Source organism: Anolis sagrei, chromosome 7, assembly GCF_037176765.1.
Source record: "Anolis sagrei isolate rAnoSag1 chromosome 7, rAnoSag1.mat, whole genome shotgun sequence".
NCBI classification, from domain to species: Eukaryota; Metazoa; Chordata; class Lepidosauria; order Squamata; family Dactyloidae; genus Anolis; species Anolis sagrei.
Genome location: NC_090027.1, coordinates 39,538,584 through 39,560,598, shown reverse-complemented (window position 1 = coordinate 39,560,598; position 22,015 = coordinate 39,538,584). Strand labels below are relative to the sequence as shown.

Sequence of the window (22,015 nt, the reverse complement as noted above, 5' to 3'; positions counted from 1 at the left end):
AGGGCGTTGCTTTGCTGGCAGGAAGTTGCAAAGGAACTGTCAGAGAGTTGACACTCCGAAGTACAACCGCCCTGAAAGAAGGAGAGACGAAAAAAGGCACAAAACAGGCCAAGCAGAGACTGAGAAGCACTGTCTATATTATATAGGCATGCTGTGAACAAGAGTCAATACCAAATGGAAGAAAAGGTGTTGACGCAGGGGAAGAAGCTCCATCACAGGTAAAATCTTCAGGCATGTCCACACTGTAGAATGAATGCAGTTTGACACTACTTTGAAGTGGCATAACTTGGTGGTATGGGAATCCACAAGGTATAGTTTGGTGAGGCCCTCTTGGGCTGGGAAGGCTCAAGACCTTGCAAAACTACAACTCCCAGACGGAATTAATTCACCTGTGTGGACACAGCCTTTGTTGAGCATGGATTCGCTCAACATGGTAAACACACTCTGCAATGTGTCGTTGAAGGCTTTCCTGGCCGGAATCACTGGGTTGCTGTGAGTTTTCCTGGCTCTATGGCCATGTTCCCGAAGCATTCTGTTCTGACATTTTGCCCACATCTATGGCAGGCATCCTCAGAGGTTGTGCTTAGAATAGAATAGAATATATAGTATATACATATAATGTTAATATTATAATGTAATACAATATACTACTACTAATAATAAAATGAGATTATAATTATATATTTTATACTAAAAGTAATATTACTAATAATATTACAGTATAATGTTATAGTACAGTGTAATATATAACATTAATGGGTTGTTGTAGGTTTTTTCGGGCTATATGGCCATGTGCGAGAGGCATTTTCTCCTGACGTTTCGCCTGCATCTATGGCAAGCATCCTCAGAGGTAGTGAGGTCTGTTGGAACTAGGAAAAAAGGGTTATATATCTGTGGACATCTAATCACCTCTCAACAAAAGATTGCTCCAGGCACTGTCAGGCAATCAAATGCTAATCAAGGTGGTCAGTTGAAACATTCACACCTAGCTCCAGCAGACAAGAGTCCTTTGTCCCACCCTGGTCATTTCACAGATATATAACCCTTTTTTCCTAGTTCTACAACCTCTGAGGATGCTTGTCATAGATGCAGGCGAAATGTCAGGAGAAAATGCCTCTAGAACATGGCCATATAGCCCGAAAAAAACCTACAACACCCCAGTGATTCTGGCCATGAAAGCCTTCGACAATATAATATTAATATTGTGCTATAATAATAATAATAATAATAATATATTGTATTTACTTTTTACTTGTAAGCTACTCTGAGTCCCCTTTGGGGTGAGAAGGGCAGCATAGAAATGTCGTAAATAAATACATAAATAAAATTGTGAGGTCTGTTGGAAACTAGGCAAGTGGGGTTTATATATGTGTGGGATGTCCAGGGTGGGAGAAAGAACTCTTGTCTGCTGGAGGCAAGTGTGAATGTTGCAATTGGCCACCTTGATTAGCATTGAATAGCATTGCAGCTTCAAAGCCTGGCTGCTTCCTACCTGGGGGAATCAATCCGAGCCAGCTAATACCTCCCAACAAAGGATTGCCCCAGGCAGGAAGCAGCCAGGCTTTGAAGGTGCAAGGCCATTCAGTACTAATCAAGGTGTCCAATTGTGAACACTGGTGGACTTTAGGAAAAATAGACCTTAACATTTGGGAGTTGTAGTTGCTGGGATTGGACATAGTGAGCATCCGTGCCAAGTTTGGTCCAGATCCATTATTGTTTGAGTCCACAGTGCTCTCTGGATGTAGGTGAACTACAACTCCCAAACTCAAGGTCAATTCACACTTGCCTCAAGCAGACAAGAGTTCTTTCTCCCAACCTGGACATTGTTCCACAGATATATAAACCCCACTTGCTGAGTTTCCAACAGATTTCACAATGTACTTTTCGAAGGCTTTCATGGCCGGAATCACTAGGTTCTTGTGGGGTTTTTTTCGGGCTATAGAGCCATGTTCTAGAGGCATTTCTCCTGACATTTCGCCTGCATCTATGGCAAGCATCCTCAGAGGTAGTGAGGTCTGTTGGAACTAGGACAATGGGTTTATATATCTGTGGAATGGCTGGGGTGGGGCAAAGAGCTCTTCTCTGCTGGAGCTAGGTGTGAATGTTTCAACTGATCATCTTCATTAGCATTTGAAGGCCTGCCTGAGCCTGGGAAAATCTCTTGCTGGGAGGTGTTAATCTGTGCCTGGTTGTTTCCTCTCTGTTGTTTTGCTGTTGTAATTTTAGAGTTTTTTTTTTTTGAAGGCCTGCCTGAGCCTGGGAAAATCTCTTGCTGGGAGGTGTTAATCTGTGCCTGGTTGTTTCCTCTCTGTTGTTTTGCTGTTGTAATTTTAGAGTTCATCAGCAGAGCACCTGATGAACCAGCCTGGACACAGCATATTATTTGGACCACACCAACAACCACCATGTCAGACTACACAGAGAAGCCATTGAAATCCGCAAGCATGTGGACAATTTCAACAGAAAGGAAGAGACCATGAAAATGAACAAAATCTGGCTACCGGTATTAAAAAAACTCTAAAATTACAACAGCAAAACAGCAGAGAGGAAACAACCAGGCACAGATTAACACCTCCCAGCAGGAGATCTTCCCAGGCTCAGGCAGGCCTTCAAATGCTAATGAAGGTGATCAGCTGAAACATTCACACCTAGCTCCAGCAGAGAAGAGCTCTTTGCCCCACTCCAGCCATTCCACAGATATATAAACCCATTTTCCTAATTCCAACAGACCTCACTACCTCTGAGGATGCTTGCCATAGATGCAGGCGAAACGTCAGGAGAAATGCCTCTAGAACATGGCCCTATAGCCTGAAAAAACCCACAAGAACCTAGATTTCACAATCTCTGAGGATGCCTGCCATAGATGTGGGTGAAGCATCAGGAGAGAGTTCTGGTACATGGCCAGACAGCCCGGAAAACTCACAGCAACCCAGTGATTCTGCTCAACATGGTAAACACATGAAAGCCTTTGACAACACCTTTATTGGATTCTTTTTCACTTTCATGTGGGTCCTCCAGCGAATGTGGAGGGATGATTGTCATTTCTTCTTCTGTGATCTTTACTCATTCTCTCTCTCTCCTTCCTAGCACCAAAGATCTTGGATATTTGGCCAGGTAATTATTCACTGCATCTGAGACTTTTTTTTAGCTGTCTTATTCATGGCCTTAAGAAGAGGAACAATGCCTCACTTATCTGTGCAAATATCCTATTTGGGCTGAGAAACAATGGCTGATCCAAATGACCCTCTAGATCAGTGTTTCTCAACCTTCCTAATGCTGTGACCCCTTAATACAGTTCTTTATGTTGTGGTGACCGCCAACCATAACATTATTTTCATTGCTACTTCATAACTGTAATTTTGCTATTGTTATGAATCATCATGTAAATATCTGATATGCAGGACGTATTCTCATTCACTGGACCAAATTTGGCACAAATCTGAATACTGGTGGGGTGGGAAGGGATTGTTTTTGTCATTTGGGAGTTGTAGTTGTTGGGATGTATACTTCACTTACAATCCATAAGTATTCTGAACTCGACCAATGATGGAACTGAACCAAAATTATTTTCGTTGCTACTTCATAACTATAATTTTGCTACTGTTATGAATCGTAATGCAAAAATCTGATATGCAAGATGTGTTTTCATTCACTGGACCAAATTTGGCACAAATACCCAATACGCCCAAATGTGACTACTGATGGGGTTGGGGGGGGGGGGGTTGATTTTGTCATTAGTTACTGGGATTTATAGTTCACCTACAATCAAAAAGCATTCTGAACTCCACCAATGATGGAATTGAACCAAACTTGTCACACAGAATTCCCACGCTCAACAGAAAATACTGGAAGGGTTTGTAGGCATTGATCTTGAGTTTTGGAGTTGTAGTTCACCTACATCCAGAGAGCACTGTGGACTCAAACAATGATGGATCTGGACCACACTTGGCACAGATGCTCACTATGTCCAATTGTGAACACCGGTGGAGTTTAGGAAAAATACATTTGGGAGTTCTAGCTGCTGGGATTTATAGTTGACCTACAATCAAAGAGCATCCTGAATCCCACCTATAGAATTGGGCCAAACTTCCCACACAGAACCCCCATGGCCAACAGGAAATACTGTCCTGTTCGTGTTTGGCGAAGCATCTGACACCCCCTCACAACCTCCCCCCCAGTGCGCCCGACCCCCAGGTTGAGAAAAGCTGCTCTAAATATACAAGAACTGGGCTGGAAACTCCATGTGGTTTTATAGTTCCTTCCAAGCACAGATTTTTGGCCCTTCCAGTCAGGCCCAATATCCCAGTAGCTGATCCCAGGATTTCTGATTACCCCAGATTATCAGGTCACAGGTTCAAATCCGGGGAGAGTGCGGATGAGCTCCTTCTGTTAGCTCCAGCTCCCCATGAGGGGACATGAGAGAAGCCTACCACAAGGATGGGAAAACATCAAACATCTGGGCAACGTCCTCTGGGCAACATTCTTGCAGACGGCCAATTCTCTCACACCAGAAGCGATTTGCAATTTCTCAAGTCACTCCTGATACAAAAATAAAATAAAATAAAATCTGGCATCGGGGACTCATATAATCCAGTTTAAAGCAGAAAACTTGGGATCGGATCCTGGAATAAAAGACTGTCTGGAAGGGCCATGAGACAAAAGTCCTAGTCCTTTTCAACAAAAACAAAGCCGTGATATAAATGGGGGAGTCGGGGTGCATCCACACTGTAGAATTAATGCAGTTCAATGCCACTTTACTGCCATGTCTGAAAGCTATGAAATCCTGGGGTTTGCAATTTGGAGAGGCACCAGCCCTCTTTGGCAGAGAAGACCTTGTAAAACTATAAAACTCCAGGGTTCCCTTGCATGGATTCCCTTGCATGGATAGACAGACAGATTCGAATGTGCCAGTGGCTTCTAACTGCTGAGTCTGGCTAACTCTGTCCAAAGAGTGCCAGCAAAACCATTTCGGAATCACTTTGCGGCTCTTTCTCTGGCTGCTTTCTCTTCCTTGCCTGTTCCTTTAAGGGGAGGAGAACATCCTAGATTATTTTCCCGGCTGCTGCTGTGGCTTCAAGGAGGGATCAGGCTGGGCTGGGCATCCAGAATGACATTTTAGGCACCGGAAAGAGTGTCAGATGAACCAGCTGGCAGGGCTGGGTTGGAGAAGGCCGCCCGCTTTGCCCAGATGGATCAGACGTGCACCGACTTGTCCTTCTTCTGGAGCTTGGACAACAAAAAGGCCATTTTGCAAACAGCTTTGGGACAAAAGGTGCCAGTTTGTGTTTGTGACAGCTGCACTTTCCTTATCCAGCTTACTCCTTTCGCTCCTTTCCTTCCCATCCACAGCCAGTCTTCTCCTTTCGCTTCCTTGTGCTTTTCCAAGTAATGCTGTCGTTCCCATGCTTGCTGTGTGTCTTTGACCTTTGTGCATGGTATTGTTATTATTATTTTGCAGGTGAAAAGCCACATCCACCTGCCATGGGATTCACGAGACGGCTGCCCCAAGCGGGGACCAGTTGGACCAGATTGAGGCAAGCGGATGCTGGGCATCCGAGTCGAACAGCTATGATGCACCCAAACATCATGCACGGTAAGCCGGAATCTCTGTTTCTATGGCTTTTTGATATTGCATCCAAATCCCTTTCCACAATCGAAATTGCCTTTGCCAAACAATTCTAATTTCCCCTTTCGCAGTACTTTAGTCTGTTCAAAGTTGGCATCTTTCTCCAATGTGGTTTTGGCCTGCATAAATAGGAATATAGTGCCTAGATGCAGGGAAGTCATGCTACCCATGCTCTATTCTGCCTTGGTTAGACCACTTTATCTGGAATCACACTATGTCCAAGTCTGGGCACCACAATTGAAAGGAGATGTTGACTCTAAGCTAGAATATGTCCAAAGGAGGGCGACTCAAATGTCCAAGGATCTGAAGAATAAGCCCTATGAGGAGCGGCTTAAAGAGCTGGGCATGTTTATCCTACAGAAGAGTAGCCTGAGATGAGACATAATGAGGAGCATGTTTCAATATGTGCCTAGATGCAGGGAAGTCGTGCTACCCATGCTCTATTCTGCCTTGGTTAGACCACTACCTGGAATCACACTATGTCCAATTCTGGGCACCACAATTGAAAGATGTTGACTCTAAGCTAGAATATGTCCAAAGGAGAGCGACTAAAATGACCAAGGATCTGAAAAACAAGCCCTATGAGGAGCGGCTTAAAGAGCTGGGCATGTTTATTCTGCAGAAGAGAAGCCTGAGATGAGACATAATGAGAACCATGAGAAGATTCCACCTGAACATGAGGAAGAACTTCCTAATTTTAAGGATATATGTTCAGCAGTGGAACTCTCTGCTGCGGAGTGTGGTGGAGGCTCCTTCTTTGGAGGCTTTTAAGCAGAGGCTGGATGGCCATCTGTTGGGGGTGCTTTGAATGCAATTTTCCTACTTCTTGACAGAATGGGGTTGGACTGGACTATATTATTATTAGTATTATTATTATATTGTATTACATTGTAATATTATAAATATTATATGTATATACAATATAATATATTATAATATTATAAATATTATATGTATATACAATATATTATATTATGATATTATAAATATTATATTATATTATATTTTTAGCATAGCACAGGAGATAAGATGGAACTGTCCCCTGCCCCCCCCCCCTCTTAGAGATGTTGACTCTAAGCTGGAATGTGCCCAGAGAAGGGAGACTCAAAGGATCCAGGCTCTGGAGAACAAGCCCTATGAGGAGCAGCTTAAAGAGCTGTGCATGTTTAGCCTTCAAAAGAGAAGCCTGAGAGGAGACATAATGAGGACGATGTATCAATATGTGAGGGGACGTTATAGGGAGGAGGGAGCAAGCTTGTTTTCTGCTGCCCTGGAGACTAGAACGCAATAGAACAATGACTTCAAACTACAGGAAAGGAGATTCCCCCTGAACATGAGGAAGAACTAATTTTAAGGAGAGCTGTTCAGCAGTGGAACTCTCTGCCATGGAATGTGGTGGAGGCTCCTTCTTTGGAGGCTTTTAAACAGATGTTGGATGGCCATCTGTCGGGGGTGCTTCGAATGCAACTTTCCTGCTTCTTGGCAGAATGCGGTTGGACTGGATGGCCCACGAGGTCTCTTCCAATTCTAGGATTCTATGATTCTATTATTCTAAACATGAAATTCATTTCTGTTTCATGTACATATAGTACACATACTATTACTTGTACATGTTTTGTGCACAAAAGTAGTAGAAATGTCATGTTCCGGCTATGTATGTAAGGTTTATACGAAAATTACATTTTGTTTTTAGATCTGGGTCCCATCTATAAGAAAACTCATCCAAGTATTCATGCACAACAGTATTTTACTATGTGTATTACATGCCATTGTTCCATTGCGTCCTAGTCTCCAGGGCAGCAGGAAATAAGCCTTCCCCCTCCTCTCTATGACTTCCCCTCATATCTTGATCCATGGCTCTCATCATGTCTCTTCTCAGCCTTCTCTTCAGCAGGGTAAACATGCCCAGCTCTTTAAGCTGCTCCTCATAGGGCTTGTTCTCCAGACCCTGGATCCTTTCAGTCACCCTCCTGATCCATGGCTCTCATCATGTCTCTTCTCAGCCTTCTCTTCAGCAGGGTAAACATGCCCAGCTCTTTAAGCTGCTCCTCATAGGGCTTGTTCTCCAGACCCTGGATCCTTTCAGTCACCCTCCTGATCCATGGCTCTCATCATGTCTCTTCTCAGCCTTCTCTTCAGCAGGGTAAACATGCCCAGCTCTTTAAGCCACTCCTCATAGGGCTTGTTCTCCAGACCCTGGATCCTTTGAGTCACCCTCCTCTGGATACATTCCAGCTTAGAGCCAACATCTTCCTTCAATTGTGGTGTTCAGAATTGGACACAGTATTCCAAGTCCTGCCTCCAAGATGTCTCAGTAAAGGTAAAGGTGTTCCCCTGACATTAAGTCCAGTCGTGTCCGACTCTGGGGGTTGGTGCTCATCTCTATTTCTAAACCGAAGAGCCGGCGTTTTCTGTAGACACCTCCAAGGTCATGTGTCCAGCATGACTGCATGGAGCACCATTACCTTCCTGTTGAAGCGGTACCTCTAGATCTACTTACACTTGCATGTTTTCGAACTTCTAGGTTGGCAGAAGCTGGGACTAACAACGGGAGCTCACCCCCGCTCCCTGGATTCAAACCTGCAGCTTAGTGGTTTAACTCGCTGTGCCACCGCAGCCCCAATGTGTATAACTTCACATAAAAAAATATAAAGAGAATGCTGTACATAACTTGTTGCTTTTCTTTTTTGGAGGCATTGCATGCAACTTCGCCTTCAAGAGGATCTTGCAAGTGGACCGGGCTTTGTCTTCCTCGATGCCTCCGCTCAGGTAATAAAAGAATGTGGAATGCAGGGTACATCTACACTACAGATTAAATACGGTTTCATCCCACTTTAACTTCCATGGCTTGGGAGTTCTAGTTTTGCAATGTCTCTAAGAAATAACTTAAAGGCACAACGCAACATAAATAAAGAAATGGGCTAGTTCGTATGTTAAAAAAATTTAATACTAGCCGTCCCCTGCCATGCGTTGCTGTGGCCCAGTCTGTGTATATGTTTTGTGTGTGCATATATGTGTTTATGTGTGTGGATATATTTGTGTATATGTGTATATATGTGTGTTTGCATATATAGATAGATAGATATAGATAGATGGGTGTATATGTTATGTGTGTGCATATGTGTGTAGAAGTAGGTATATATTTGTGTATTTCTGTGTTTATATGTGCATATGTATATTGTGTATATGTGTATATGTTATGTGTGTGCATATGTGTGTATAAGTGGGTATATATTTGTGTATTTCTGTGTTTATATGTGCATATGTATATTGTGTATATGTGTATATGTTATGTGTTTGCATATGTGTGTATAAGTGGATATATATTTGTGTATTTCTGTGTTTATATGTGTAAACGTATATTGTGTATATGTATGTATGTATATGTGTGTATGTGTGCATATGTATATGTAAATATATATGTGCTCATGTGTATATGTATGCGTATATTTGTGTGTGCCTGTGTGTGTATATATATGTGTGTCTGTGTGTGTGTTCCTGTATGTATGTATGTGTGCATGTGTATATGTATATGAGTGTATGTGTATATGTATATATAGTTTATTTTGGGGGGTTTTAAGTCCATTCTGCTGGGTTTTTTGTGTGTGTTTTAGGTGTGATGGTCAATCGTTGGCCTGAGAGATATATTGTGTCCAAATTTGGTGTCAATTCGTCCAGTGGTTTTTGAGTTATGTTAATCCCACAAACGAACATTACATTTTTATTTATATAGACTAGCAGTCCCCTGCCACGCGTTGCTGTGGCCCAGTCTGTGTAGATGTGTTTTGAGTATATATTTGTGTGTATGTGTCTATATGTGTGTTTGCATATATATATATGATTTTAAGCATGTGTTGTAATATTTATTTTTTTTGGCTTTTTAAGTCTCTTATGTTGTGTTTTTCAGTGTGATGGTCACTCATTGGCCTGAGAGGTGTATTGTGTCCAAATGTGGTGTCAATTTGTGGTTTTTGAGTTATGTTAATCTCACAAACAAATATTACATTTTTATTTATATATCAGCCGTCCCCTGCCACGCATTGCTGTGGCCCAGTCTGTGTAGATGTGTTTTGTGTGTGTATATTTGTATATATGTGTGTGTATATATTTGGGTATATGTGTAAATATGTGGTTTTGTGCATGCATTGTAACGTATTTTTTATTTTTTGGCTTTTAAAGTCTCTTCCGCTGTGTTTTTCAGTTTTTCATGAGTAATGGTCACTTGTTGCCCTGAGAGGTGTATTGTGTCCAAATTTGGTGTCAATTCATCCAGTGGTTTTTGAGTTATGTTAATCCCACAAATGAACATCACATTTTTATTTATATAGATGTATTGTCGAAGGCTTTCATGGCCGGAATCGCTGGGTTGCTGTAGTTTTTTCGGGCTATATGGCCATGGTCTAGAGGCATTCCCTCCTGACGTTTCGCCTGCATCTATGGCAAGCATCCTCAGAGGTTGTGAGGTCCTCACTACCTCTGAGGGTGCTTGCCATAGATGCATGGCCATATAGACCAAAAAAACTACAACAACCTATATAGATGTAATATAATATATTATATATACATATAATATAATATTATAATGTAATACAATATAATACTACTACTAATAATATATTATAATTATATATTTTATATTACATGCAATATTACTAATAATATTACAATATAATGGTATAGTACAATATAGTAATATATAATATTGATATTTTACTAAGCTAATAATATAATATACTTACTTTGTTGCTGTGGCCCACCTGGGAGTTCTGTGTGGGAGGTTTGGCCCAATTCTATCATCGGTGGGATTCAGAATGTTCTGTGATTGTAGGTAAACTATAAATCCCAGCAACTACAACTCCTGAATGTCAAGATTCTATTTCCCCCAAACTTCACCATATTGGACATATTGAGTATTCATATAGAGTTTGGTCCAGATCCATCATTGTTTGAGTCCACAGTGATCTCTGGATGTAGGTGAACTACAACTCCAAAACCAAAGGGCATTGCCCACCAAACCCTTCCAGTATTTTCTGTTGGTCATGGGAGAACTGTGCGCCAAGTTTGGTCAAATTCTATTGTCGGTGGGGTTCAGAATGCTCTTTGATTGTAGATGAACTATAAATCCCAGCAACAACTCCCGAATGTCAAGATTCTATTTCCCCCAAACTCTACCAATGTTTACATTAGGACATATTGAGTATTCGTGTAGAGTTTGGTCCAGATCCATCATTGTTTGAGTCTACAGTGATCTCTGGATGTAGGTGAACTACAACTCCAAAACCAAAGGGCATTGCCCACCAAACCCTTCCAGTATTTTCTGTTGGTCATGGGAGTCCTGTGTGCCATGTTTGGTTCAATTCCATCATTGGTGGAGTTCAGAATATTTTTTTTATTGTAGGTGAACTATAAATCCCAGCAACTACAACTCCCAAATGACAAAATCAATTTTTTTGAGTGAAGGACATACATTGGCTTGTTAGGTGTCTTGTGTCTAAATTTGGTGTCAATTCGTCCAGTGTGGTTTTTGAGTTCTGTTAATCCCACAAACAAACATTACATTTTTATTGATATAGATTTCCATTGCAGGAGCTTTGTCTGCCAGACAAGACCACCTCCGTCTCCTTCGCCCCGAGCGAGCCAGATAGCACTGAAGAATGTGCCCACTTCTGGTAAAAGCTCTGATCTTTTTGCTTCAGAGGGCAGCGGTCTGTATCTAACGTGATCCCCTGGGTTAGACCTTCCTGGATGTCTGTTTTTGGCAGAAAGACAGGGAATCCATTAAAAAATAGTAAAATCGAAAACATCTCAGAGCATCTTTTCTTTGGGACCAGAAAGTTGCCAACCCATTATTCTCAATAACATTCGTGCCCAGTGGGATTGAAAAAGTGCTTATAGGGACTATATTTGGATGTGGTCCCGAACTTGTGTTTGTGGAGCGAAAATAGATACTCTGGGAGGTTGTTATTGGAGAAGAAGTGTGCGGTTCGATCTTCATATTCACCTTCCTTCTTCTTCTCTCTCTTTTCCTGCTCTTCTCTTTCAGAAGCCATCCAGAAACACCGGAACAGCCTGGCCAATTGGTTCCTCCAGCAGCCCAACGAGGAGAGGCAGTTTGGCCCTTCCTTTGCTCTGGACTCAATCCATGTTGACCCAATCATCCGGGAGACCTCTCTGGAGGAGATCCTGAAGCCCTCTCCATACCTAACCATCCAGAACCAGCTCAAGGCTTCTTGCAACCAGACCATCAGCCTCCAGAACCTCTTTGACCTCAATGCCTGTGGGCAGCCAGTGAGGAACGTCGTCATGTATGGGACGGTGGGCACTGGGAAGAGCACCCTCATCAAGAAGATGGTGATGGACTGGTGCCATGAACGCTTGCCGCGCTTTGAGCTGCTCATCCCCTTCTCCTGCGAAGACCTATCCCAAAGTAATGCACCTATCTCTTTGCGGCGCTTGATCACCAAGAAGTACCTCCACCTCCGGGAGTTGGTACCCACCTTGGGCACCACTAACTTCAGGGTGCTTTTCATTCTCAATGGCTTGGACCGCCTCAACCTGGACTTCCATCTGGCTCACACAGAACTCTGCTGTGACCCCAATGAGCCGATCCCTCCATCTGCCATCGTGGTCAACCTTCTCCGGAAGTACATGATGCCCGAGGTTGGTAGGGTTCATGGAAATGCAGAACGTAAGAGCAACCGTGTTGGATCGGACTAGGGACCTTATCATGTTGGGATCTTATCACATTGCGTACGTCCTGTAAGCCACACTTTTCCTCCCCCTGATCTTGTGTAATAGTTATCTCAGGCCAGATTGAGCTATATCTCCATTATGAAATGACTCCTGGCTCTACTAAGTTGTCATAAGTAGGAGGCTTTGATGGTGTCTTCCTTTACCACCCAATGAGGTTGGACTGGATGGCCTTTGGGGCTCCCTTCTAGTTGGTTAGCCATCTATCGTGTAAACTTTGATTGTGTCTTCCTTTACCGCCCAATAAGGTTGGACTGGATGGCATATGGGGCTCCTTTCCAACTGGATGGCCATCTGTCGGGAGGGCTTTGATGGTGTTTTCCTTTACTGCAAAAAGTGGTTAGGCCAAATGGCCTATGGGGCCCCTTTAAATACCAGGGCTCAATGCTGTGGAATAATTCCACGGTGTAAACCAGGTAGGGACAGACTTGGGCCCTCCGGGGGGGGGGGGGGGGAGGGGTTGGACTCCAACTCCCACAATTCCTAACAGCCTTTCTCACAGCCTTTTGGGGTTGGAGTTAGTTTTTGTCACTGTATTTTTCAGTGTTTTTATGAGTGATGGTCACTCGTTGGCCTGATAAGTGTATTGTGTCCAAATTTGGTGTCAATTAGTTCAGTGGTTTTTAACGAACATTACATTTTTATTTATATAGATTTTCAAATATTAAGCAAAATATTTGAAACTTGTTTCAAAGTAAAGTTTTCAGAAGCAGAAGCTCCTCATCTTCTGATGGGTCTGTTTTCTCCTCCCTTTCCGCCAGGCGAGCATCATAGTCACCACACGGCCGTCTGCAGTGCGCCGCATCCCTAGCAAGTTTGTAGGCCGCTATGTCGAAGTCTGTGGCTTCTCTGACACCAACCTCCAGAAACTCTACTTCCAGATGCGTCTCTGCCAGCCGGGTTGTGTTGGTGTCTCTGGTCCTCCCACGGCTGAGGAGGCGAGCAAGCAAGACAACCTGGTGGAGATGCTTTCAAGGAACTTAGAGAGGCACAACCAGATTGCGGCCGCCTGCTTCCTGCCTTCCTATTGCTGGTTGGTGTGCACTACTTTGCATTTCCTGTATTTCACCAACTCGGTGCCTCCGCCTCAGACACTGACCGGCATCTACACCAGCTTCCTGCGGCTCAACTTTAGCGGGGAGGTGCTGGACAGCACGGACCCCTCCAATATCTCCATGATGAAGTATGTGGCCAAAACGGTTGGGAAGCTGGCCCACGATGGAGTGATTTCGCGAAAGACATCCTTCTCAGAGGAGGACATGCGCCGCTGCTTTGAAGTAGAGATGAAGAAGGAGAGTGAGCTCAACTTCCTGGACATCTTTCGCAGTGACGTCTTCCGTTTCTTCCTGACGCCCAGCGTTCAGTCAGGCAAGGAGCACACCTTCGTCTTCACCATCCCCATCATGCAGGAGTACCTGGCGGCCCTCTATGTGGTCCTGGGTGAGAAGAAGACCTTGATGGATCGGGTGGGAAAGGATGTCTCTGAAATCATCAGCAAGGTGAGTGAAGATGTGGCCGTAGTCCTCAGCATCGTCTCCAAGGTGCTGCCTTTGCGCATCCTCCCGCTGCTCTTCAACCTCATCAAGATCTTCCCCCGCTACTTCACCAAATTTGGCAGCAAGGACCATGACACCATCGCCAGCACCATGGCAGCAGAGATGTTCAAGGAGGAGGACTACTTCAACGATGACGTTTTGGAGCAAACTAACTGCAGCATCCTTGGGGTGGAAGGCCCCATGCGCCACCCGGACGATGCCCCTGATGATGAGGCCTTTGAGCTCTTCCCCATCTTCACAGTTGGGCTGCTCTCACGACGCAACCGCTCCATCTTGGACCAGCTGGGCTGCCCCATCACAAACCTGGCGGTCATCGAGACTGCGAAAGCCATGAAGAAGAAGTTTATCCAAAAGATCCGCAAGGGCCTGCCACCTCCGGAGGTCATGGACCTCCTCATCTTCCTCCACGAGTTCCAGAATGAGAGCTTCACCACCGAGGCCGTCCAGTCTTTGAGGACCATCAATCTCTCCACAGTCAAGATGACCCCTCTCAAATGCTCCATCCTGGCTTCAGTGGTGGGCGCCACAAGCCATGAGGTGGAGGAGCTGAACCTGGGCCTTTGCCACCTGGATGTCAACTGCCTGCGGATTCTCTTTCCCGTCTTGCTACGGTGCAAAAAACTCCAGTGAGTGTTGTGGTCCACAACATAGTACCTCAATTAAGCCTGAATAACTGAAAAAATGGGGCACATGTCCACATAGTACACACAGTGCTCAAGTAGAAAGCAGATTTCTATCAAGTCCAAATCCACAGGCCAAAAAAGAGGAAGTTCCATCTCTACTTGCGTAGAACATGGTCTTTATTATTTAACTTTTGGCATATTTTGCCTGTTACAGGTGTGACATCTATATAATAGTAGGTATGTGGAAATAGAAATGCTACGTTGTGTCAAAATTTCAAAACAATCGGTGAAGTATTTTGGGAGATTTAAGGTTTTGAACAAATGGAGATTTGCATTTTTATTTATTTACCTAGATGACTCCTGTATTTTTTCTTGGATACCCAAAATGATGAGTAATAATGAACCCCATTAAACATGTCCAGTAGAAGCATGTCCTGGAGTTGTGTTGGAGGACCTAGGAAAGACATAGAAAGGACACCTCTCAGTTACTAGGTCCTCCACCAAAACACTTATAGAATTGCTTGGAGGACCTAGAATATGCCTATTTTGTTTGACTTGGGTAAATGAAATTGTGGGTACTGGTCAGTTTAATAATTTACAATAGCAGTTGTGGTCTATGCCCCTTTTGCATAGACTGCAGTCTTGCCTTTGCCCATCAAAGGCGTTGGTTGTCTGACTCTGGTGCTGGGTTTAAAAATGGCTCTGTTTTTGTGTCCAGTTTGCCGCAAAACGGTTTGGGGCCCGAAGCCTGCAAGGAGATCAGAGACTTGCTGCTGCACGAGAAGTGTGCGGTGAACACTTTAAGGTGAGTATCAAAAGAAATGCACTTGAATGGAGCTTTCAGGCTATTTATAAGGATGTAAGGATGTATAAATATAACTGCTACCAATATGTAGAGCAGGGGTCCACAAACTTTTAAAGCAGAGGGCCAGGTCACAGTCCCTCAAACTGTCGGAGGACCGGATTATAATTTGAAAAATAAAACATGAATTCCTGTGCACGCTGCACATATCTTACTTGTAGTGTAAAAACACTTAAAAACAATAAAATAACAAATATAAACTTATTAGTATTTCAGTGGGAAATGTGGGCCTGCTTTTGGCTGATGAGATAGGATTGTTGTTGTTATGTGCTTTCAAATCGTTTCAGACTTAGGTTGACCCTGAGCGAGGACTGGGTAAATGACCTTGGAGGGCCGCATCCGGCCCCCGGGCCTTAGTTTGAGGAGCCCTGATGTAGAGAGTTGGTAAAAGGAGTCACCTCTTTGTGAGGGCTTATTATATTGATAACACAACCAATAGCTTGTAATGTTGCTTTGGTCTTTCTTCAATATGTAGTGTGACTTGACTTGGAAAGGAATAGTAACATAGGCTTGACTTTAAAAAGAAACTGGAACACGTTTATTGAGGTACAGAAGCTTGATGGTTTCAAAGTTTCCTTTCTCTTAGAGGTAAAGATCTTCAAAGGCTACATTCATAACAGTTCTTAAATTTATTTATTTATTTATTTATTTATTTATTTATTTATTTATTATTTAGAGCTTTTATAACCCGGTCTTCTCAATCTCCGAAGAGGGACTCAGGCCGGCTAACAACAGGAAATTCATACACAAATAAGCTAAAACATATCAACATCATAATACGTTAATACATTAAAATACATTAAAATACAGATCAAATAATTACATAAAGCCAAGTCATCAAGATAAGTCACAAATTCATCACCATCCGTCAGTGTGGTCAGCAGCTATTGACTCTATTATCATTCTGAGAATGCCAAGATTTTACCAGCTTTCTGAAAGTCAGGAGGGAAGGGGCAGATCTAATATCCATCGGGAGAGAGTTCCAGAACCGAGGGGCCACCACCGAGAAGGCCCTGTCCCTCGTCCCCACCAGACACGATTGCGAAGGTGGTGGGACCGAGAGCAGGGCCCTTCCAGAAGATCTTAACAACCTTGATGGTTCATAGGGGAGTATCTGTTCAGACAGGTAAACTGGGCCGGAGTCGTTTAGGGATTTATAGGTCAACACTAGCACTTTGAATTGTGCTCGGAAGCTAATCGGCAGCCAGTGGAGCTGACACAACAGAGGAGTAGTATGCTCCCTGTACCCCGCTCCTGTTAGTAATCTGGCTGTCGCACGTTGGACTAGTTGAAGCTTCCAGGCAGTCTTCAGAGGCAACCCCATGTAGAGAGCGTTGCAGTAGTCTATACGGGATGTAACCAGAGCGTGGACCACCGTGGCCAAGTCAGACTTCCCAAGGTACGGGCGCAGCTGGCGCACAAGTTTTAATTGTGCAAAAGCTCCTCTGACCACCGCCAAGACCTGGGCTTCCAGGCTCAGCGATGAGTCCAGGATCACTCCCAAGCTGCGAACCTGCACCTTCTGGGGGAGTGTAACCCCGTCTAACACAGGCTGTAACCCTATGCCCTGTTCGGCCTTTCAACTGACCAGGAGGGCCTCTGTCTTGTCTAACACATTACATGTAGTTTATTTGCCTTTCCAGGTAGCATCCCCTTTGAGTTAGGCTGCAGAGCCCATCCGAAATAGTTTCACATTAAATATATGTTATTTTCATCCCTAATCCAAAAGTGAACCTCTTGCAATTTTGCCAATTATGGGTTTAAGACAGCTCTGTTGCCACACCAGATTCAACACACTTTGCCCTGTCATTGCATTAGTCCTATGACTGTGATCAAAGGCTTTCTAAAAGTCAGTTTCGAAACTCCGCTCCCTTTTTGTCCCATGCTCAGGTTGGCAGACAACCCACTGACGGAGCAAGGTGCCCGCTACTTGGCAGAAGGCATAGCTGGCAACCGGTCTTTGAGGCAGTTGTCGCTGCTCCATACTTCATTGGGGAACCGGGGCGTGGAGGTGGTCACCCAACACCTGGCTCAGAACCAGCACCTGAAGGAACTGGACGTGGCCTACAATTCGGTGACAGACGAGACCGCGCTGGCCCTGGTCGAGGAAGTCAAGAGGCATCCCACGCTGAAGATGGTGCAGTGAGTATCTAGGTCTCTCTATGGAAAGGGTTCCTACTTAGACATCGTATAAGTGCTTGCATTGGGTACAGACACCTTTAGATACAATAGGGTTCTTGGTAGCTGAGAGCGTCATAGTATCCAATCCCTTCTTTGGACCAGAAAGCCCTCCTTAGCTGTTTAACTACTAGGGTTTAAAATGCTGGCTGTGATTTTGTACCAGCTACTTAGTAGGCTTATTTGATAAAAAAAATTGGTTCAAAACTCGTTTCGGATGTAGGGAGCACTGGTGGTTCAATTCGGACGTCAATTCTAATTTTCACAGAAAAAAAATTTCAAAACTTTTTGAAACTTCCAAGACTTCCGAATCCTTCCTTGGTTTGAAAGTGTTATTTCCTGTTTCATTGGGTGGTCTTTACTAGTAGTTGTTTTACTCCAGAAAGGTGGGAGGGAAGCAAAGGGAGGAAATTCATCCAGTCTGGTTTAAAACGCTTACCAGGCTTGAGCCCAGAAGCGGTGAAAAGCTGAATCATTTCCAACTCACTTACTGCTTCGTAACAAATGGCGGAAAAAGCTTTGGAAGGGCAAAGGAACTTCCGGTTTCCTTAAAAACTTCAAAATCGCTTCAAAAAGCAAATCTTTCCAAATTTATTCCAAATTACGAAGATTCCAACCGAACCTAACCATGCCTACAACTTAATTATATAGCTAAATAGGCGATACACAGGCAACGTTTTTAAAAATCATTGCTTTTTGCACAAATAAGTTTGCATTTCCCTAAGTCTGGAAACTCACTGAAAATGGTCCAATCTATTGGAGAGAAAACTTGACATTGTTCATTCCTAGAAACTGGAGTTAGATGAGGTTCACATTGACTTAAGGCTCTATTGCAGTGGTTCTCAACCTGGGGTCCCCAGATGTTTTTGGCCTACAACTCCCAGAAATCCTAACAGCTGATAAACTGGCTGAGATTTATGGGAGTTTTAGGCCAAAAACATCTGGGGACCCCAGGTTGAGAACCACTGCTCTATTGTGATTGGATCCTAGTGTCTTATATTGGCTGCTCAGTGCTTTTTTGTGTATTACCAAGTTGACCATCAGCTTATGGTAACTCCATAAAACGTTTCTCAACCTAGGGGTTGGGGCCCCTGGGGAGGTTGCAAGGGGGTGTCAGAGGGGTCGCCAAAGACCATCAGAAAACATAGTATTTTCTGTTGGTCATGGGGGCTCTGTATGGGAAGTTTGGCCCAATTTGATTGTAGGTGAACTATAAATCCTAGCAACTACAACTCCCAAATGCCTAGGTCTATTTTCCCCAAACTCCACCAGTGTTCACATATAAGCATATTGAGTATTCATGCCAAGTTTGGTCCAAATCCATCATTGTTTGAGTCCACTGTACTCTCTGGATGTAGGAGAACTACAACTCCAAAACTCAAGGTCAATGCCCATCAAACCTTTCCAGTATTTTCTGTTGGTCATGGGAGTTGTGTGTGCCAACTTTGGTTCAATGTCCACCAAACCCTTCCGGTATTTTCTGTTGGTCATGAGAGTTCTGTGTGCCAACTTTGGTTTAATTCCATCATTGGTGGAATTCAGAATGCTCTTTGATTGTAGGTGAACTATAAATCCCAGTAACTAATGATGAAATCAACCCCCCTCCCCTTCAACCCCACCAGTAGTCACATTTGGGCATATCAGGTATTTGTGCCAAATTTGGTCCAGTGAGAAAACACATCTTGCATATCAGATATTTGCATTATGATTCATAACAGTAGCAAAATTATAGTTATGAAGTAGCAATGAAAATAATGTTATGATTGGGGGGTCACCACAACATGAGGAACTGTATTAAGGGGTCACAGTTATTAGAAAGGTTGAGAACTACTGCCATAAAGGGTTTTCTTAGTCAAGGAACATGACCTGGTCTTCTATCCAAGACATAAACCTAGCTGATACTGCTCAGCTTCCAAGGTATTTTGGAAATTGGGACTTTAGGGTAGCCCTCCAGAAGTCGGTGGCCAATTCTGTCATCTATGCTTGATAGATGTTTTGCAGTGTCTGGAAGGCCACCTGCTGACCCTGCTCAGCTTCAAAGATGAGTGAAGGTATTTAGAATATTTGGACCCTGTCTCTGACCACAAAGGCTCTGAAATGTTCCCTTCTTGTTCTCTTTCCTCTTTCTCGACATCTCCAACCAGTTTGTACTTCAACGAGATCAGCGAGGAAGGGAAGCAGGCCCTGCACCAGATGCGGAAGGACCAGGACGGCATCCGGGTGCTTATCTTCCTGACGATGGGGACCGACGTCTCGGACCACTGGGACACCATCTTGAACGTGGTCCAGAAGAACCTGTCCATCTGGGACCGCGACCGGGTGCGGCAACATTTGGGAATGCTGCTGGATGACTTGCGGTGCAGCCGCCGCCAGACGGTCAACCCATGGAAGAAGTTCAAGTTCATGAGCGTGGAGAACAAAGTCAAGAGGATGCTGGGAGAGCTTCAGTAGGGGACAGATACCCTGGGAACTTCCAAAAATGGTGCTAACATAGTTGTCACGGCAAAGGATGGAGAGAATGGGGTGCATACATGCATGCCATTAAAACTGGAATAGCTTTCTACACTCAGGCTGTTAGGAATTCTGGGAGTTGAAGTTCAAAACACCTGGAGGGCCCAAGTTTGCCCATGCCTGACCTAGCTTGACACAGGGAGGAGTCTTGATCAAAAATGTACCTCTGTGTGTAACTCTATGTCAAATGTCAAATGCATGTCACTATTCTCAGCATCCCTACTTGCCAATAATGTAAAGTACTAATTTTGAAATTGGGAGAAAATCCTGATCCCAGTCCATTGGTAGCTTTAGGATAGGATTGATGAATGGCAGATGCTTCCAGAGACCATTTTGACCCAATGCAATGGAAACGAGAAGGACGTTTTTAGGATGTTTTGCATCTTTTCTCCCTGCCTCCAAGAATGCACCTACACTATAGAATTAATGTGGTTTAGCACCACTTTAACTAAAGACAATTCCATCGCATCGAACCTTAGGAGTTAAAGTAGATTTAATGTGTTGTGGAAGGCTTTCCTGGCTGGAATCACTGGGTTGCTATCTGACCATGTTCCAGAAGCATTCTCTCCTGACATTTCACCCACATCTATTGCAGATATCCTCAGAGGTTGTGAGGTCTGTGGAAACTAGGCAAGTGGGGTTTATATATTGACAGAATGTCCAGGGTGGGAGAAATAACTTTGTCTGCTTGAGTCGAGTGTGCGTCTTGCAACTCACCACCTTGATTAGCACATAATGGCACAGCAGCTTCGAAGCCTGGCTGATTAATGCTGGGAATTCTTTGTTGGGAGGTGTTAGCTGACCCTGATTGTTTCATGTCTGAAATTTCCGTTTTCTGAGTGCTGTGCTTTATTTACTGTCCTGATTTTAGAGTAAACACCTCCCAACAAAGGATTCACCCAGGCAGGAAGCAATCAGGCTTTGAAGCTGCAAGGCTAATAAAGGTGGCCAATTGCAACATGGACCTATCCCTGGGCATTCCACAGATATATAAACCCCACTTGCCTCATTTCCAACAGACCTCACAACCTCTGAGAATGCCTGCCATAGATGTGGGTGAAACGTCAGGAGAAAAGGCTTCTGGAACATGGCCAGACAGCCTGGAAAACTCACAACAACCCACTTAAAGTGGATTACTTCTACAGTGTGGATGTGTCCCAATTTGCACTGCTTCTTTACCTTTCCTTGCCTTTTATTCCAAACACAAATACCTCACTAACTGCGCCTTAATTCCCCCAAACTGGAATGCCATTTTTCTTAGTTTTCTGAAAGATTTCATAAATGGATATAAAGGGTTGTATTTCTATCACTTGCAACTTGTGGGATTTGCTGCTGTCCCGTTCCTGTGCGTTCCTATTTCTTGCAGCCCAAATCTATGCAACGTGGAAGCATTCTTCTTGCCCTTTGAAGAAACAAAGAGGAGTATTTCTGGGGTTAAACTGGTCATTTCAGGTTTTTGGAGGGTCTTGTCTCAAAATTTGGAGATGCAAAACAGCATAACAAGGGAGCGGGAGAAACATCGATGGGGCGGGATGTCTTTTGCCATTGTGCCTTTGCAAAGCTGAGAAGCACTTTGTTTTTTAACCGAATGCATCTGGTTTCCGTCCTTTTGAATGTCAGGGAGAGGGCAAAATGAAGAGTATATTTTTAAATATCTATATGTGTGTGTTTATGCAAGCGGCATCTGGCTGCTAGAGAGTGAAAGCTCTATGGCGATGAACTTTTGGAAAAGCAAGTTTATGTGCATTTGTGTCAAATAGGTATTATTGACAGCTCTGTGCAGCAAAAATTGTGACACCTTCACATCCAGCAATAAGATGTCTTAGAATATCATAGAGTGGGTGACTTCATATTTTCCTGAGTTCAAGCCACACAAATTGTGTTTCAGCTGTATTATATTTCCTTATGG

General features: G+C 43.8%; 1 protein-coding gene across 2 annotated transcripts; it reads left to right on the top strand.

Moving 5' to 3' along the window:
* NLRX1 (NLR family member X1) lies at positions 1-21,036 on the top strand. 2 transcript variants are annotated; one of them, XM_060787479.2, is made up of 9 exons: positions 1-218; positions 5,459-5,593; positions 8,320-8,395; positions 11,213-11,295; positions 11,670-12,286; positions 13,138-14,558; positions 15,274-15,360; positions 17,308-17,559; positions 19,740-21,036. In XM_060787479.2, exons 2-9 carry the CDS (start codon positions 5,482-5,484, stop codon positions 20,044-20,046), a joined length of 2,955 nt encoding a protein of 984 aa, XP_060643462.2. In that variant the 5' UTR covers positions 1-218; positions 5,459-5,481; the 3' UTR covers positions 20,047-21,036. The 2 variants fall into 2 exon arrangements, with proteins under 2 accessions (XP_060643462.2, XP_067326882.1); XM_067470781.1 differs by lacking the exons at positions 1-218; positions 5,459-5,593 and having other exon boundaries at positions 8,325-8,395.
* The last annotated feature ends 979 nt before the right edge of the window (positions 21,037-22,015 follow it).

Coding starts and splice junctions, on each gene's coding strand:
- NLRX1 (XM_060787479.2), top strand. CDS start 5,482: ATGGGATTCACGAGACGGCTGCCCCAAGCGGGGACCAGTTGGACCAGA. Junction 8,396..11,212: donor TCCTCGATGCCTCCGCTCAG/GTAATAAAAGAA, acceptor TTTCCATTGCAG/GAGCTTTGTCTGCCAGACAA. Junction 12,287..13,137: donor GGAAGTACATGATGCCCGAG/GTTGGTAGGGTT, acceptor CCTTTCCGCCAG/GCGAGCATCATAGTCACCAC.